The 19,621-nt window shown below is 45.9% G+C and overlaps 1 protein-coding gene across 6 annotated transcripts in view; it reads right to left on the reverse strand.

The window, feature by feature from the left end:
* cacnb2a (calcium channel, voltage-dependent, beta 2a) overlaps positions 1-19,621 on the reverse strand; it is a 117,497-nt gene that overhangs the window by 2,106 nt on the left and 95,770 nt on the right. For all 6 annotated transcript variants that reach the window (XM_020494783.2, XM_020494785.2, XM_020494787.2 and 3 more), the window contains 6 exons: positions 18,049-18,129; positions 17,315-17,373; positions 16,572-16,681; positions 13,035-13,189; positions 3,859-3,954; positions 2,908-3,090 (listed from right to left, as the gene is read on the reverse strand). In XM_020494783.2, coding sequence (XP_020350372.1) covers positions 2,908-3,090; positions 3,859-3,954; positions 13,035-13,189; positions 16,572-16,681; positions 17,315-17,373; positions 18,049-18,129 — 684 coding nt within the window. The remainder of the gene's footprint in view (positions 1-2,907; positions 3,091-3,858; positions 3,955-13,034; positions 13,190-16,571; positions 16,682-17,314; positions 17,374-18,048; positions 18,130-19,621) is intronic.

Genomic DNA, 19,621 nt, shown 5'->3' on the forward strand with positions numbered 1-19,621 from the left:
ACCACATCCATACAGTATATCAAATCAAACACGCACTCCAACCACATCCATACAGTATATCAAATCAAACACGCACTCCAACCACATCCATACAGTATGTCAAATCAAACACGCACTCCAACCACATCCATACAGTATGTCAAATCAAACACACACTCCAACCACATCCATACAGTATGTCAAATCAAACACACACTCCAACCACATCCATACAGTATGTCAAATCAAACACGCACTCCAACCACATCCATACAGTATGTCAAATCAAACACGCACTCCAACCACATCCATACAGTATGTCAAAACAAACACACACTCCAACCACATCCATACAGTATGTCAAATCAAACACACACTCCAACCACATCCATAAAGTATGTCAAATCAAACACACACTCCAACCACATCCATACAGTATATCAAATCAAACACACACTCCAACCACATCCATACAGTATGTCAAATCAAACACACACTCCAACCACATCCATAAAGTATGTCAAATCAAACACACACTCCAACCACATCCATACAGTATGTCAAATCAAACACGCACTCCAACCACATCCATACAGTATGTGAAATTAAACACACACTCCAACCACATCCATACAGTATGTCAAATCAAACACACACTCCAACCACATCCATACAGTATGTCAAATCAAACACGCACTCCAACCACATCCATACAGTATGTCAAATCAAACACGCACTCCAACCACATCCATACAGTATATCAAATCAAACACGCACTCCAACCACATCCATACAGTATATCAAATCAAACACGCACTCCAACCACATCCATACAGTATATCAAATCAAACACGCACTCCAACCACATCCATACAGTATATCAAATCAAACACGCACTCCAACCACATCCATACAGTATGTCAAATCAAACACGCACTCCAACCACATCCATACAGTATGTCAAATCAAACACACACTCCAACCACATCCATACAGTATGTCAAATCAAACACACACTCCAACCACATCCATACAGTATGTCAAATCAAACACGCACTCCAACCACATCCATACAGTATGTCAAATCAAACACGCACTCCAACCACATCCATACAGTATGTCAAATCAAACACACACTCCAACCACATCCATACAGTATGTCAAATCAAACACACACTCCAACCACATCCATAAAGTATGTCAAATCAAACACACACTCCAACCACATCCATACAGTATATCAAATCAAACACACACTCCAACCACATCCATACAGTATGTCAAATCAAACACGCACTCCAACCACATCCATACAGTATGTCAAATCAAACACACACTCCAACCACATCCATACAGTATGTCAAATCAAACACACACTCCAACCACATCCATAAAGTATGTCAAATCAAACACGCACTCCAACCACATCCATACAGTATGTCAAATCAAACACACACTCCAACCACATCCATACAGTATGTCAAATCAAACACGCACTCCAACCACATCCATACAGTATGTCAAATCAAACACACACTCCAACCACATCCATACAGTATGTCAAATCAAACACACACTCCAACCACATCCATAAAGTATGTCAAATCAAACACACACTCCAACCACATCCATACAGTATGTCAAATCAAACACACTCTCCAACCACATCCATACAGTATGTCAAATCAAACACACTCTCCAACCACATCCATACAGTATGTCAAATCAAACACACTCTCCAACCACATCCATACAGTATATCAAATCAAACACGCACTCCAACCACATCCATACAGTATGCCAAATCAAACACACACTCCAACCACATCCATACAGTATGTCAAATCAAACACACACGCAAACCCACATGCATGAAATTCAAACTCACACTTGTACAAGTACACACATGCAATGCACTGCACACTCAAAGGTTGAAATGAAAGGATCAACCCTAGAAAGGTTGACTGTGGTCCTGGAGAATACTAAACGTTTCCCAAAAAGTAATCATATTAGTTTGAACTTGATTGATTTACAAATGGCGCCCTACTTTTGACCAGAGCCCTATGAACCCTGGTCAAAAGTAGTGCACTGCATAGGGAATAGGGTGCCATTTGGGATGCACACCCAAGTCTGCAGGACCAAGGCTGAATCACCAGGGGAAACTAAACCTGAAGTCCACAGGTTTAGTTTCCTTTTGACTGAGTACCTCTCACTCACCGCAATCACAGACATGTTAACCTCACTCATCAGAATCCTTTTCAGGAGTTTAAAAAGGACGTTCATTGTCAGGAGTTTCAGCAAGGCATGGGGACGGAGAAAAGACGTGGACATTTGAAATTCACATGAAACGGATCTGCATCAATCAAATGGCCCAAACGAATTGTTCGCTGCCGTTAAATACAGACACTTCAAATAGATAATTATTCTCAAACTGACAAAAGTGCGTCATGCAAAATTCCTCTGCCTGTAAGAATTCATTTTTTCAAAGGATAGCAACCAGCCGTGTTGAACCAATTCTAAACACAAGCTCCAGATTTGTCGGTGTAATTTCAAGGCTTAATGATCTTGTTCAGTCATGGTTAGCAGGCCCACCACTAGTCATGCCACCCCTTGTCTCTCGATGCCTCTTCCTATTAGTTTCTCTACATCTCATTGCATCCTCAGCCCCCCCCCCCCCCCATCTCCCTCTCTCTTTCATTTTCCTTCTCACTGTATCTCTGTATCTCTTTGTTCTTCATCTCTCTCTCTTTGTCCTGCTCTTCCCTGTCGTGGTCAGTGTGCCATGGCGCTGACTCTGTGGCAGTAAAGACTGCTGACGGCCAGTGAGCTACTTGTCTCCCTGCCCTCCCTGCTCTCCCTGTCCTCCTCCTTGTCTGGGCTCCGGAGCAGGCCGCCCACAATGGCCCGGAGCCTGGTTAGCGCCTGTACCTGCATGCTGGAGACAGGAGCGGGGCTGGAGGGCAGGGCGGCCGTGGACACCTTGGGCAGCAGCGGATTGGGGGGGTTGCAGCTGGCGGGGTGGGTGCTCTTCCAGTAGGCCTCCAGGTAATCAGCCATGTGCTCACACGCATCCTCCAGTTGGTTTTCATCCAGGATGATGTCAAACATCTCCTGAGTGAGGGAGATAGAGAGAGATAAATAGAGGGGAAAACAGTATTGTTAGTGTCTTTATGGGCCCAAAACAGTACAGGTATGAGCTTAGTATGGGTCAACGATAGATAACAACTTTATAAGAGAGGATCTATTTTTTCTTAGATACTTTATTTTATAGATTCCAAATGACTTTGCACCTTGTTTTTTTTTTTTTTTTTGACAAGAAACTGACTAAAACTGTATCAGAGACAAAATAACCAATTTAATAGCATTAAATATTCATTTGGCAAGAATAGTCAGATCAGGGAGACTCTTAAAAGCTAAATACCACCAGGGATGCGATGCTATTGGAATTAAATTAGGGTGGATTTTTTCACAAGCCTGTGATGTTTGGGATCATATTCTAAAAGAAAACCAGAGAAGATCACAGAAGGACTGAAATAGATTTGGCAGGAGATATGAGGCTTTCTGAAGCATTCCACAAGAGTATTATTAATATAAGGGCAAATCCTGACGGGAGATATATACGCACACAACTCAAAAAACCTCCACTCAAATCAACATCAGTGCACGATTTACACAAGACTTCAAGTAACTCAAGTGCGTGTCTTCTCAAGTTCTTCTCCCCTCCGCCCTTGATAGTCTCCTTTATGGTATCAATAGAGGCTTGATGCACAGAGACCCACATCTTCAATCTGCACAAAGAAACAGTCTCCTTCCAGATTGTAATAGCTGTGGCGTGTGTGATCCAGGTAGACCTCTGGCCAGTGGTGTGGCTATACTCACGGCAGGGCACTGGGCCAGTTTGTCTGCAGCGACCATCTGGACATTGAGGTGCTTGGCCTGGGACTTCCCTCTGGACTTGATGAGCCTCTGCAGAACCTGTGGGAAATATGAGCGAGGGGCATGAGAGTCACGACACCGTCAGCACCACAACAAATCCCACTCCCATCACATGAAACCGCGTGGACACCATAGCGATGACAATGCCGTCCCACGAAAGCATTGTCAACGCCGCAACAGAGTCGACTCCGTCACATGAAAGCATCGTCAACGCTGCAACAGAGTCGACTCCGTCACATGAAAGCATCGTCAACGCCGCAACAGTCAACTCCATCACATGAAAGCATCGTCAACCACGCAACAGAGTCGACGCCGTCACATGAAAGCATCGTCAACGCCGCAACAGAGTCAACTCCGTCACATGAAAGCATCGTCAACGCCGCAACAGAGTCAACTCCGTCACATGAAAGCATCGTCAACAGAGTCAACTCTGTCACATGAAAGCATCGTCAACACCCTAACAAGGTCAACTCCATCACATCACAGCATCGTCAGCACTGTAACGTGAGTCAACTCCAATGTAGCAGCAACGTGGAGACTTCAATCCAACATCAGTAGCACAGTAGAACTGTGATTCTACTGATTCACAGCAGCAGTAGTTGATGAAAAGAGGTGACGAGAGGTGTCAGACGGCTTATCCCGTCGAGATGTGATTCAGGCTGACAAAACTTTGATTTAGCGGCCGTATTTCACACATCTTCAGCTACGCCTTCGTTCCCTTTTTATGTTACTGAAATGGCAGGGTTTTTATTGTGTTATTTGCAGACAGCTGAAGGTCAGCGTGATGAATCACACACCTGACTCTCTCCCATTTCGACGAGCTGAGATGACGGAGCTTTAAAAAAAAGGCCATGTTTAAAAACTGGAGCAGGTCGCCATTCAGTAAGGAAAAGGCGATATGAGCAGTGACAAGACACATCCATACACCATTGGCGCCCCAATGCACCAGGGACATCCATAGACATAAACCAGTAGGAGACGACTTCACTACTTCTTACGGAGTCTCAGGACGAGACTTTCACTTCGGCTCTGTTCATTTCATCAATCTGTCACTCACTTCTTTCATACTGTCTGGAGGGGATCGGTCTCTACCTGCCCTGCTTCTACCTTTACACACTGACGCATATTATGTATGGAAGCCCTGAAGCCCAAGGTAAAAAAAATAAAAAATCACTTGGAACGATCTTGTTTGAACTACTTAGTATCTTGTTTGAACTACTTAGTATCTTGTTTGAACTACTTAGTATCTTGTTTGAACTACTTAGTATCTTGTTTGAACTACTTAGTATCTTGTTTGAACTACTTAGTATCTTGTTTGAACTACTTAGTATCTTGTTTGAACTACTTAGTATCTTGTTTGAACTACTTAGTATCTTGTTTGAACTACTTAGTATCTTGTTTGAACGATGTAGTCAATTTTTTTTATAATAATAAAGTTCTGTATATTATTACTGTGTGTGAGATGGAAGGTTGGGTGAATACATGACTAGAAAATAAAGGTTAGTATTGGAATAATAACCATGTTATACACTGGGGCAAACTGCTAGTACCCTGAGATTCAGTATGATGACACAATGTGGTAGGTAGAACTGATCAACGACAACGATGAGACAGCCTATAGGGAGGAGGTCAGAGACCTGACCGTGTGGTGCAAGGACAACAACCTCTCCCTCAACGTGATCAAGACAAAGGAGATGATTGTGGACTACAGGAAAAGGAGGTCCGAGCACCTCCTCATTCTCATACTCTTGACCCAAACTGCTACAGACCTATATCTATCCTACCGTGCCTTTCTAAGGTCTTCGAAAGCCAAGTCAACAAACAGATTACCGACCATTTCGAATCTCACCATACCTTCTCTGCTATGCAATCTGGTTTCAGAGCTGGTCATGGGTGCACCTCAGCCACGCTCAAGGTCCTAAACGATATCTTAACCGCCATCGATAAGAAACATTACTGTGCAGCCGTATTCATTGATCTGGCCAAGGCTTTCGACTCTGTCAATCACCACATCCTCATCGGCAGACTCGACAGCCTTGGTTTCTCAAATGATTGCCTCGCCTGGTTCACCAACTACTTCTCTGATAGAGTTCAGTGTGTCAAATCGGAGGGTCTGCTGTCCGGACCTCTGGCAGTCTCTATGGGGGTGCCACAGGGTTCAATTCTTGGACCGACTCTCTTCTCTGTATACATCAATGAGGTCGCTCTTGCTGCTGGTGAGTCTCTGATCCACCTCTACGCAGACGACACCATTCTGTATACTTCCGGCCCTTCTTTGGACACTGTGTTAACAACCCTCCAGGCAAGCTTCAATGCCATACAACTCTCCTTCCGTGGCCTCCAATTGCTCTTAAATACAAGTAAAACTAAATGCATGCTCTTCAACCGATCGCTACCTGCACCTACCCGCCTGTCCAACATCACTACTCTGGACGGCTCTGACTTAGAATACGTGGACAACTACAAATACTTAGGTGTCTGGTTAGACTGTAAACTCTCCTTCCAGACCCATATCAAACATCTCCAATCCAAAGTTAAATCTAGAATTGGCTTCCTATTTCGCAACAAAGCATCCTTCACTCATGCTGCCAAACATACCCTTGTAAAACTGACCATCCTACCAATCCTCGACTTTGGCGATGTCATTTACAAAATAGCCTCCAATACCCTACTCAACAAATTGGATGCAGTCTATCACAGTGCAATCCGTTTTGTCACCAAAGCCCCATATACTACCCACCATTGCGACCTGTACGCTCTCGTTGGCTGGCCCTCGCTTCATACTCGTCGCCAAACCCACTGGCTCCATGTCATCTACAAGACCCTGCTAGGCAAAGTCCCCCCTTATCTCAGCTCGCTGGTCACCATAGCATCTCCCACCTGTGGCACACGCTCCAGCAGGTATATCTCTCTAGTCACCCCCAGAACCAATTCTTTCTTTGGCCGCCTCTCCTTCCAGTTCTCTGCTGCCAATGACTGGAACGAACTACAAAAATCTCTGAAACTGGAAACACTTATGTCCCTCCCTAGCTTTAAGCACCAACTGTCAGAGCAGCTCACAGATTACTGCACCTGTACATAGCCCACCTATAATTTAGCCCAAACAACTACCTCTTTCCCAACTGTATTTAATTGTATTTATTTATTTATTTTGCTCCTTTGCACCCCATTATTTTTATTTCTATTTTGCACATTCTTCCATTGCAAAACTACCATTCCAGTGTTTTACTTGCTATATTGTATTTACTTTGCCACCATGGCCTTTTTGCCTTTACCTCCCTTCCCACCTCATTTGCTCACATTGTATATAGACTTGTTTATACTGTATTTTTGACTGTATGTCTGTTTTACTCCATGTGTAACTCTGTGTCGTTGTATCTGTCGAACTGCTTTGCTTTATCTTGGCCAGGTCGCAATTGTAAATGAGAACTTGTTCTCAACTTGCCTACCTGGTTAAATAAAGGTAAAATAAATAAAAAAATAAAAAAATAGACAGGGCTATAGTGGAGCAGGTTGAGAGCTTCAAGTTCCTTGGTGTCAACATCACCAACAAACTAACATTGTCCAAACACACTAAGACAGCTGTGAAGAGGGCACAACAAAACCTATTCCCCCTCAGGAGACTGAAAACATTTGGCATGGATCCTCAGAGCCTCAAAAGGTTTTACAGCTGCACCATCGAGAGCATCCTGATGGGTTGCATCGCTGCCTGGTATGGAAACCGCTCGGCCTCCGACTGCAAGTCACTACAGAGGGTGGTGCGTACGGCCTAGTACATCACCGGGGCCAAGCTTCCTGCCATCCAGGACCTCTATACAAGGCGGTGTCCGAAGAAGGCCCTAAAAATTGTCAAAGAATCCAGCCACCCCAGTGATAGACTGTTCTCTCTGCTACCGCATGGCAAGCGGTACCAGAGCACCAAGTCTAGGTCCAAGAGGCTTCTATAAACAGCTTCTACCCCCAAGCCATAACACTCCCAGACTATTTGCATTGCAAATTTGACATGTCATGATTTGACATGCCATGTAAACTACCACATGTATTTGTGGAATGGAAATTGTGTATTGTGAATGAACGTAACTTTATGACTATAACTACTGTTCCATGAAGGAGTGAAACAAAGTACAACACACTATGTATGGGGAGTAGCACTCTCGCAACTTTGGATGAAGGATCTACAATCACGCCTGACAAGGCCAATGAAATCCAAGCCTCGCTGGAAGCCCTGCTTTCCACAGATGATAAGCGTGAGGGTCGGATTCATTCCTTCAATTTAATACCGCTCTTCACCGAGGCCAGGAACGGGCGGTGCGGGGTCAAACAGGTGTCGTACCTCGTTTTTCTCCTTCAGGGAACAGTAGTTATAGTCATAGCGTTACGTTCCCTTTCAGTCAGTCATCTTTGGTGCAACAAACTATTGCGAAATATAATCACGACCCAACGGATACTAAATGAAACGGCCCATGGCAGACCACCCCAACCTGACCACCCCAAATGCGGCAGTCTGGGCATTGCTCACACGGCGCCCTGTCTAATAACTTTCCCCTGTCCCAAGCGCAAGCACGCGGTGTTCTATACTGGGAGCAGACACATCCAAGCTATAAAACCCTCACAGAAGTATGTGGTGATGCCCAACTCGCAGCAGCACAAATATTTCCTATGGTCAACCCTTTAAACAACGCTCAAGACGCTGCCAGACCCCTGGTGGACTGGACACTTACACTGGTAGGTGTACTTGCCCCTTGCTGCTATATGCCAGGACAATAGCCTCCACAATACAGTGGCAGAGACGCTGCTTAGAGAGTGCCCTGCCGCGAGCTGGATTAGCAAAACAGACAAAAAGTTGGTCACATGACCGGATATCCCGGGTCCATTTAATGTACGTGCGTAAAGCTCGCACCAGGCAGAGGGCATGTAACCTTTGTTGCTCTTCAGAAGCAATAGCAGGAGGCGAAAAGGTAAATAGGACCTGTAGGACATAGCCATTACTTTTGGGGCAAAGGTCCCCAGCACTTTTAGCCTAGGCCATAGCCATGAGCAGGGAGGTTTTGTAGGAGAGTATCTTCAGATCCAGAGGCCATGTACCCTTTTAAAGTGGAGAACGCTTGAAAAGCACCTGTAGAAACATAAGGATGTCCCTTACAGAGCACTGAAAAGTCCTTTATCTTGGCACCAGACCTCAAATGCTTGCCACTTATACGCATACAGTCCTCTCATGGAGGGCGCCCTTGCAGACTGAATGGTAGCAATAACATTCAGAGGTAAACCTCTAGCCATCAGATTGGCCTCTAGGGGTCAGGCCCATAGGATTGCTTACCATACCTGCCTGTGCACCTGGGACAACAGGTGCCTGCCTAACGGGTGTTTCCACGGGTCTCCGCCTAAAAGGTTAATGATCTCTGCGAAAGAAGGTTGCCTGGGGAGCCACAAGAATCAAAGGTAAGCCATCCCGGTGCACCCACTTCACCGTGGGATACCTCATGGCGAAAAATAGAAGTCACTGCGCGTTTTCCCACAATGCCTAAAAATCGACATCGGCCCTGCCGAAAATGTTCCATACCTGGGACAGCCTCTACTCCTGAGAGAGGAGGTCCCACCTGGATAAAAGATCTGCACCCGAGTTGAGGCAACCAGGGAGATTGTCGGTTCTGACCAGCACAACCCGGCTCGACAAAAAAAGGGGAAAGCGCCCGAGAGCCAGATACTCCACCAGTATCCATAACCCCCGAATCGAGTTGCCTTCGTATAGCGCACCGCAACCTCGGGGGATGTGTCTGTCGCGATCACCTTCAGGGATACAACTCGGCCCATGGGAGCCCCATGACAACGGCAGAGGGTCCCACCACTGGGCCATGGCCCGTAGGCCTGACAGGGATACCCGAAGCGACCGGCTTAGGCTGAGCGATGCATCCAGGTGAGTAGCTAGCACTCAGCACTGAAAAGTGGCGGGACACAACCACAACCACACTGGGACGATTTCCATCACAGAAGCCATTGTCCCCTGTAGGCATAGGCACGGGCAAAAACAGTGTGACACAGACGAAATATGGCTAAGCAGAGCCGGAACCTGGACACCCTCCGTGTTAATAGTAAAGCGTGATACAGGAGTGAGTAGCTTGAGACCTAGAAACGGAATGTGCTGAGATGGGAGACAGACAGCTCTTTTTCTGGTTTCTTATGAAGCATGGCGACTGCATACGGGACAGTAGCGAGGATGTGTGTAGCACTGAACTCCCCCTCGACTCCGCCTCCACCAGCCAGAGGATGTGAGCGGAGCATGCCCAATTTTACTGGAGCGCGGAGCAAGTTTCCCCAAAGGCTGGAGCGTCGCTCAGGGAATGCCCGGCCCAGCATGCATTGTAGGCTATTTGTGTTCTTCTATAGCCCCTTGCTTTAGCTACTGTCATGGAGTTCGCTAAAGAAAATGATAAAACACACAGGTGCAAAATCAAAGTGACAAAGATGAGGATGACCAAGACCAAGAGAGGTAGTGCGGTGACCTAGTGTACACAACTAAAGAATTATTGTGGAATCCGAAATGACACCTATCCCTAAAGCATGATGGTGTACTTACTATGTGCACATGCTAACAGAGGGGAATGAGGTGGGTAGCTAGCTACGTGTGTTATTGCATCAAATTATTTATAAACAAAAAATCGGACTTCTTAAAAGTTATATTATCTATACAATAGGCTGAAATAGATTTGGCCCAATAGGCATGACATGTTATGTTTTCCAAGGAGCTTTCCGTTTTTGCCAAAAAGCATTTAGGCCTACACATTTTTAAAAACAACTCGGCATCCCTGCCCAGCCTGGCAAGAGTGGCCTGAAGACTCCCAGTGGCTCTGCAAGCACAGAGAGGGTATTCTCCACTGCTGGCCTGATCTCCAGGCACCATCGCACGAGCCTGATGCCAAATCAGAGGAGCGGTTATTCGCAGAGCGGTTGGAAAATATGTGCATACTCTACCACCAGTCAATCAATGCAATAGCGATCGGATCATGAGCATTCTGAGTTTGTAGACTCAGAGGTGCTTGCTGAGGTGCTTGCTTAATATAATGTTTACATACCCTACATTATTTATCTCATATGTATACATATATACTGTACTCGATACCATCTACTGCATCTTGCCTATGCCGCTCTCTACCATCACTCATTCATATATCTTTATGTACATATTCTTTATCCCTTTACACTTGTGTGTATAAGGTAGTAGTTTTGGAATTGTTAGTTAGATTACTCGTTGGTTATTACTGCATTGTCGGAACTAGAAGCACAAGCATTTCGCACTAACATCTGCTAACCATGTGTATGTGACAAATAAAATTTGATTTGGGATTTGATTTGAGGGCACGTAGTTCGAGAATAGGACGCAAAGTCCCGTTGGTTTTCGTAAACCAGGAATACCGGCTGTACTAGAAGTCCCGGGTCTTCGACATAGGAACCACTCAGATTGCCTGCTTCTGGAGACGGGAGGATATTTCCTCCCTCAAAAAATGGTACTGAGGCTTTGGGAACAGTCGACGTGATGATGCTGCAGACGCGTGGGGGATGCACAACAAGTTGTAGCCTGTATCCTGACGTCACTGTTCTCATGATCCCGGGCGAAAATTGAACTCACATACCCGTCAAAGTTCCACCCGTCAAAACTGTGGGACTTGGCTGAAAAAACAGTGTTTTTGTGCCAAGGTTTGCCTAAAGCCCGGCCCACTCTGGGTACACGGGCTCTGGCCATCAGTGACCTACTCCGGTTGGCAGTGCCACATGAAGGCACTGTTGTCACAACGAGGCTCACCAGGTTCAGGCAGTAAGATGCGATTTCAGTAACCAGCTGGCACCCAGCGCTGGACCGCACACATAAAACATAGACCCAGGGAACAAAACTTTATCATGGAGGTTACCCTACCGACCAGTCATAGGTACTAGCGACAAGACGCCTTGTAACCTATCTGGAAATTGGACAGGTAGCTCTGAAAAACGGACCCCTTCTGTTGTAACAGACAGGGGTGATTGGTAATTGAATCTCATTTTCAGGAATGAAAAGTGTTGAGCTGGAGACAGACAGCTCATTTGGGGGGCTCTTATGAACCACAGAGACTGCATGTGGGATAATAGCGTGGTCGTGTCCAACCCTGCTCGTTCCCTCGACTCCGCTACCAACAACTCATCGCCTATAGAGCCCATAACCTGCATCACTAGACACCTCCTAGTGACTAGTGAGCTACAGGCAGGAATCAATGAATCCCAGTAATGAACCAGCCATGGGCACAGTGACCCAACTTGTCATACTCACCCTGGGGAGATTGATCTACCCCTTGATCACTGTGAACACTGTGGAACGCGGGGTAACAGAGGTGGGTAGCATTAAGCATGGACAAGCTTCCAACATACGTTGTGCTTCTGTGAGACTGTATAGCCTGCATGAAGCCTAGCCCCTATATAAGCACAGGGGGCTCAGGCAACGGCTGACGTAGTACGCCGTCTGCCAAACGTGGCGCCACTGTTGTCACAGTAATGTTTTTGCAGAGGGGCGCACTGGTCACTCAGACACATGCTTGGCCCCACGCTCTGGGAGTTACCCCAGCCAAGTGCTCAGAAGGCTGCTTCTACATCGGAGGTGCACTTAAACCCCATTTCCGTCACTCCCTCCAACTCCAGGAACTTAAAATAGGAATGGGGTTGCCATAACGCTGGGGGAAAGCTAGTAAGTTTTACTCAAGGAAGTTAAGCATGCTAGCCAATGTTAGCAAGGACACTTTTTTAGCATAAGCTAGGCTAGCTAGCCCAGCAACACCAGTGGGGAGGCAGTAATAGCTATTATAGCTAGCTCGCCTCGGCGAGTTAAGACAACCTGGCTAGCACGACATGCAAAGCTCATTTAGCTAGCCCAGGGTCGAAAGTCTACGCAGAACCGGATCACTGAGGTGACCGGACCCATCCTTAAGAAGTCTATGAAGAGAGGAAGCCAGTGTTTGACTGAGGCAGACACAAGTGGCGGGGGGGTACCCCCGAACCTGGCCACCCTCTCTCTTCGAGTAGCCTCCCGTGTACCGAAGGTGACTGACTGAAACCAGACTAGATGTATGTTACCACTTATTTGCCTTGCTTGGCCTCACCTTAGGAGAGGAGATCTTGACGTAGACGATGATAGGGGCCAGGGAGGTCTTTCCCAATTGGGCCGGGTGGTTGATGGTGTCTGCGTCCAGAACCACCAGCTGCAAGGTCCGGGCCAGCTCAAAGATACGCTCTATCTCACTTTGCACTTCAGCTACTAAGAGAGAACGAGAGGGAGAGCATTAGGGTTGGAGAGACACGAGACAGAGAGAGAGAGAGAGAGAGAGAGAGAGAGAGAGAGGGAGAGAGAACGAGAACGAGAGCATTAGGGTTGGAGAGACACGAGACAGAGAGAGAGAGAGGGAGTGAGGGAGAGAGAACGAGAGGGAGAACATTAGGGTTGGAGAGACACGAGACAGAGAGAGAGAGTGAGGGAGAGAGAGAGAGAGAGAGTGAAGGAGAGAGAACGAGAGGGAGAGCATTAGGGTTGGAGAGACACGAGACAGAGACAGTGAGGGAGAGAGAACGAGAGGGAGAGTGAGGAAGGGAGAGAGAATGAGAGGGAGAGCATTATGGTTGGAGAGACACGAGACAGAGAGAGAGGGAGAGAGAGAGAGAGAGTGAGGGAGGGAGAGAGAACGAGAGCATTAGTGTTGGAAAGACACGAGACAGAGAGAGAGGGAGAGAGAGAGAGAGAGAGAGAGAGAGAGAGAGAGAGAGAGGAAGGGAGAGAGAATGAGAGGGAGAGCATTAGGGTTGGAGAGACACGAGACAGAGAGAGAGAGAGAGAGAGTGAGAGTGAGGGAGAGAGAATGAGAGGGAGAGCATTAGGGTTGGAGAGACACGAGACAGAGAGAGAGAGAGAGTGAGAGTGAGGGAGAGAGAGAGAGAGAGTTAGGAAGGGAGAGAGAATGAGAGGGAGAGCATTAGGGTTGGAGAGACACGAGACAGAGAGAGAGAGAGAGTGAGAGTGAGGGAGAGAGAGAGAGAGAGAGAGAGTGAGGAAGGGAGAGAGAATGAGAGGGAGAGCATTAGGGTTGGAGAGACACGAGACAGAGAGAGAGTGAGAGAGAGAGTGAGGGAGGGAGAGAGAACGAGAGCATTAGGGTTGGAAAGACACAAGACAGAGAGAGAGGGAGAGAGAGAGAGAGAGAGAGAGAGAGAGAGTGAGAGTAAGGGAGAGAGAATGAGAGGGAGAGCATTAGGGTTGGAGAGACACGAGACAGAGAGAGAGTGAGAGTGAGGGAGAGGGAGAGAGAACGAGAGTCAAGCCATAAATCCGCTTTCATTCCGCCCTGCAGTTATGCGGCTTCGAGAGGAGGAGAGATTATCAAAACTGAATGGCCATAGGATCATGCGGAAATATGGAAGTATCCCATTTAACGTGAGAGAACATGTATTAGCTAATGCACTTTCCCCCCCCAGATAGACGTAGTTAGGTCATAAACATAAATCACAGACAGTCCAGGAAATATCCTTCAAGCAACACTTCACTTCATTACATTTCATTAGAAGCTCAAACAAACTTGTGTTTGCACATCCACTGCTGCAATGACTAAGACACGCGTGTTGCCGGAAATTGAGCGGAGAGTCCAGATGTGTCTGGTGATTATAATACATTATGGATGCATCCCAAATCCCTCTCTATCCCTATATATAGTGCACGACTTTTGACCAGAGTTCTATGGGCCATGGTCAAAAGCAGTGCCCTACAAAGAGAATAATAGAGTGCCATTTGGGATGCATTTTATGATGATGTTTTTCATATCAGACGCTTCCTGTTGGAAACACTGGGTTTTTGATGATATCTAGGCCGAAATCAAACAGGAACTAACAGCTGTGACTGGAATGCAACATAGGCCGCATAATATTACTTTTCACACACTAACTCAATTACACGAATGCTTAACTCAAGTGATGGGTCTGCTTGTAAGAGATTCCTGAAATAACTTCAGCCACATTGGGAACAATTGTTGTTTTCAGAAAAGTCTTCCTATCTATTGCCATCGAGACAGAGTTAGGGTTCAGCGCACTGTCAACACGTGTGTCCCTGAAGTGATTAAATAATTATACAGTTGCATTGGCTGCCAGTTAAAGAGCTTGTCATCAAAAGTGGAGCACCGAGGTTGTACAGAGCTGTGCAGTGCTTTATGTGCAGTGCTGTGCAGTGCTACTAGCTTCTAGCTTCCATCCACGCTCCGTCTGAGGCTCCACAGAAAGGGCTTTAATCCCGGGACATCGCTGCCCGAGCAACCGGCATGTCAGAGAAGTAGTGCACTCAATAGGGAATTGGGTGCCATTTTGGGATGCATCCCAGGAGTAACATTACAGAGCACCGTTGCTCATGTCAGTGATCCAATACAAAGATTAGGACTGTGGCTTCCATAGTTCCGTTGGCTCTCCGGCCACCCCCGTGAGGTCATAGCTGAGGAATCTGTTTCATTCTAAACCGCAGCTTGTTAATCAAGCCTGGTAAAATCAGCTGGGTTCTTGACCTTGTTATCTGGCAGCAGGCTTCTGGATTCTCCTCTCTTTCCCTATCTTTTGTTCCAAACACAAACCTTTTTAATCACATCCCCAGACAGGTCAATCGTCCCCTTCCAACATCTGTAGGTCTGCACTATAACCATCTTCAAGGCTTTCTTCCAAATGGCACCCTATTCCCTATATAGTGCACTACTTTTGACTGGAGCCATATGTCCACTGGTCAAAAGTCATGAACGACACTCTTAGTAGAAAGGGTTCCAAAAGGGTTATTCAATTGTCCCCATTGGAGAACCCTTTTTGGTTCCAGGTAGAACAATTTTGGGTTCCATGTAGAACCTTCAGTGGAAAAGGGTTCTACATGGAACACAAAACATTTGTACTTGGAATCAAAAGGGTCTGACCTGGAAACAACAAGGGTTCTTCAAAGGGTTCTCCTATGGGGACAGACGAAGAACCCTTTTAGGTTATAGATAGCACCTTTCTTTCTAAGAGTGTATAGTGTATAGCAGTGGTGTAAAGTACTTAAGTCGTTTTTTGGGGGTATCTGTACTTTACTATTTATATTTTTGACAACTTTTACTTCACTACATTTTCCCTGACACCCAAAAGTACTCATTACACTTTGAATGCTTAGCAGGACAGAAAATGGTTCAATTCGCACACTTATCAAGAGAACATCCTTGGTCATCCCTACTGCCTCTGATCTGGCGGACTCACTAAACACAAATGCTTTGTTTTTAAATGATATCTGAGCGCTGGAGTGTGACCCTGGATTTCCGCCTGGTTTGCCGAATATAAGGATTTTTTTATTATTCGTACTTTTACTTTTAATACTTAAGTATATTTAAAACCAAATACTTTCAGACTTACTCAAGTGTATCTTAACTGGGTGACTTTCCCTTTTACTTCATTTTCTTTTAAGGTATCTTTACTTTTACGCGAGAGAATTGAGTACTTTTTCCACCACTGCTGTATGAGGTATAGGATGCCATTTGGGACACAGAAAATACTTTGTTTAATCTTTTACTCCTTCCCCTTTCTCTATGCAATTAGTCTCTCTAAATACAAAGGGCACTAGAGGAACACAGAGGTCTCATACTTCCAGAACTTACCAAGGTTGGAGCGTGTGTTGGAGCGCTCGATGATGGCGTGCTTACTAGGGTTGTTGAGGACCGAGCGTTTGGCAAGAGAGATGTCTGCCGTGACACGAGTGATTGATATTCTGATAGGAAGGCAGAGAAAGAAAATAACTGGTCAGAGAGAGAAGAGAGCGTGCTCTGATTTCCGAATCAAATAGCCTTGATCCATGATCAATATCAATACAAAATGTAACACTTGGAAAGAACACTGTATTCCAAATAAAAAGGGGATAGCAACCAAATCACCATATGAAGAGGGGAGAGTTGGGATTTCTAAGGTTTAGTAGATGAGGACAGAGATGGTGTGAGTATGCTTATAGTCAAATACCATATGTAAAACATCTTGCTAATGATCAAAAGTCTTGCACTCTGAGAAGAATATAAATACGCTTTACAGTATGAGTACAGTATGAGTTTTGTAACATCATTTATTTACTGTGGATGGGAGACTAGCCAGGAAGCCCAGGCAGGGACTGGTGCATGGAGAGGAGAGGAGCTGAGGAGAACCCTGCGCTGCACTAGGGCCCACTATGGCCTATTAAGGACATGGAGAAGGCCTATTTAAAGCAACAGCTAGCACACATCTCCAGGCCAAACAAACTTGTTACATACTCCTTCGGCAAAACCTCCCGGGACGACTAAATACCAGCCTATAGGACTCAGGCAGAGCAGACTGAACAGGGATAAAGAGAGGGGGAAGGGAGAAAAGCACGTACCTCCCTTCAAATCGGTGTTTCAAAAAGTCAAACAGTGCCTTTTGCATCATATCTGTCACCTGCAAGCAAAAGGGATAAGAAAAACACAGTGAACATTTATGGAACGACCATCATTTTGAAAACAGACTGTGTGTGTGTGTGTGTGTGTGTGTGTGTGTGTGTGTGTGTGTGTGTGTTTGCATGGGTAGGTTGGTTGGTGAATTGAAGCAAGCTCTCTGTTGGTGAGAGAGGGAGCCCCACAGGACAGACTGTTGTTTCAGAATTGACTGACAGCACTTCAGCCTTTCCCATGTAAACAACTGTGCTCCTCCTCGGCTTAGTGTGTCCTGTTCTCATCAGGTTCCAGAGGAACCTCCCCTTTCTGCCTCCCATTAACCACAGAGACAAAGCTCAGCTCTGTTGGTGTGTCCATAATGAGAACAAGTAGTAGAAGTGGAATTAGTGTAAACAGAACGTATTAGTGAGTGTAGTAGTGGTGCTAGTACCAGTAGTAGGGTTGCACAATTCAAGTAATTTCCCCAAAATGTCCAGGTTTTCCAGAATTCCCATTTGGAAGATTCCCTGGGTTTCTGGGAAACCTGGTAATTTGGGGGAAATTTACCGGATTTGGCAAACTTAACAAGTAGTGATCTAAATAGAATGTAATAGTGGTGAGGGTGGTAGTGTCAGTGATAACCCCTTATAACAATTGCATAACAACTTATAACAAACCCTTATAATAACAATGCTGTTACCTCATAGCCCTTCAGTGACGGTCCAACCAGGACCACAGGTCGCATGGAAGGCACAACGTCGTATGGAGGAATGTGTTCCGTCTGCCCGGCGACAGAAAACAACCCATCAGCTTCACATCCAGGGGGATTATTATACAGAGTCCGCAGCCCAAATGGCACCCTGCCCCCCTACATAGTGCACTACTTTTGACCAGCGCCCTGGTCAAAAGTAGTGCGCTAAATAGGAAACAATGGCGGCATTTTGGAAGCATGCACACTCAACATTACACACTAAGTCCAGGGGGAAAAGCAAAACACACTGTACCAATTATTAGAACTGAAAGGAACTTGGCAAACTATGAAATTAGTTGTTCTAACTGTGAGCCCCAGTTTGCACTCAACACACATGAAGGATGCCAGTTAAAGGTGCAATCTGGGACTGGTACATCCCTTCATCCATCATGGTTTTCTGGTCCATAGAAATAGGGGTGTTTTGTTTTCATTTTGAGTAAATATAAAACGGTAAGACGTTATACTGAATGACACTCTAGACAGAGCAAATACTAAGATCATCTCTGAACTGAATTCACTGACCCCGTAATGAATTGACAAGCAACTTAACATAAGAACAACAATCCAAATCTGTGTGGAGGTCAAGGTATACTGAGCAGAATCTCTCATTTCATAATTGATATCTACTCAAAAGGGAATGTCAGTAGAGGAACTGGTTAGTCAGAACAAGGATGATAAGAACTAAAACGGTAGGAAACGGTAGAACTGAAACAAACTAGCAGAGAAACCCAGTCACACAGCGACAGAGTGGGAGCTCAGTGCATCTCAGTGACAGCTTCAGAGGTATGCGTGTGTGTGTGTGGGTGACAGCGAGGCAGTAGACCTCTAATGCCACATCTGTGTGTGCTGTCACAGTTCCAGCGGTGTGACGGTGCAGTATGTCTGAGGAACGCACCTGCAGACAGACAAGACTGACACGCCATCGCTTCGCAGGGAAAATGAAAACGCTTTCACCTCCGCAGGAGCGACAGTGCGTGATCTGAGCACTACTGGAGACAGCTATGACAGATGGATGAAGAGAGAGAGAGAGAGAGAGAGAGAGGCGATAGCACCGAGTCTGTCACACCTTTACTACCTTTTTTCACAACTCAATATTACTGCTAACTACAGTATCTACCGCTCTTGCTGTTTTTGTTTGTTGTTGTTCCATCTCACCCTGTTTTTGTGTCTTAGCCTCTCTCCGCAATGTCTTCCTGTCTATCGCTCTCTCGGTCCGTCTCCCTCTCTTTCATTTTTCTTCAACTGCTAACATCTGCTGCCGTCACTGGCTGTCCCTGGGGAACTCTCGTTACATCAGAGCGGGGAAAGTGCTGCTAGATGCAGGGCCAGAGCATCCAAGTCTGTAGCACTACCGGTCAGGATGCTTAAATATTTTTGGCCACATTTCGCTGTCCTAGGCTACAGGGTTATTGTTACTAAAATAATGTATGCTGCTGGATGATGGAAAATGGTGGCTATTGTTGTAGTTGCATGGTCTTGGAAAGGAGACGAGACTGCACCTCTTTATCTGATTATTGTAAAA

Source organism: Oncorhynchus kisutch, linkage group LG11 (genome assembly GCF_002021735.2).
Source record: "Oncorhynchus kisutch isolate 150728-3 linkage group LG11, Okis_V2, whole genome shotgun sequence".
Taxonomy (NCBI): domain Eukaryota; kingdom Metazoa; phylum Chordata; class Actinopteri; order Salmoniformes; family Salmonidae; genus Oncorhynchus; species Oncorhynchus kisutch.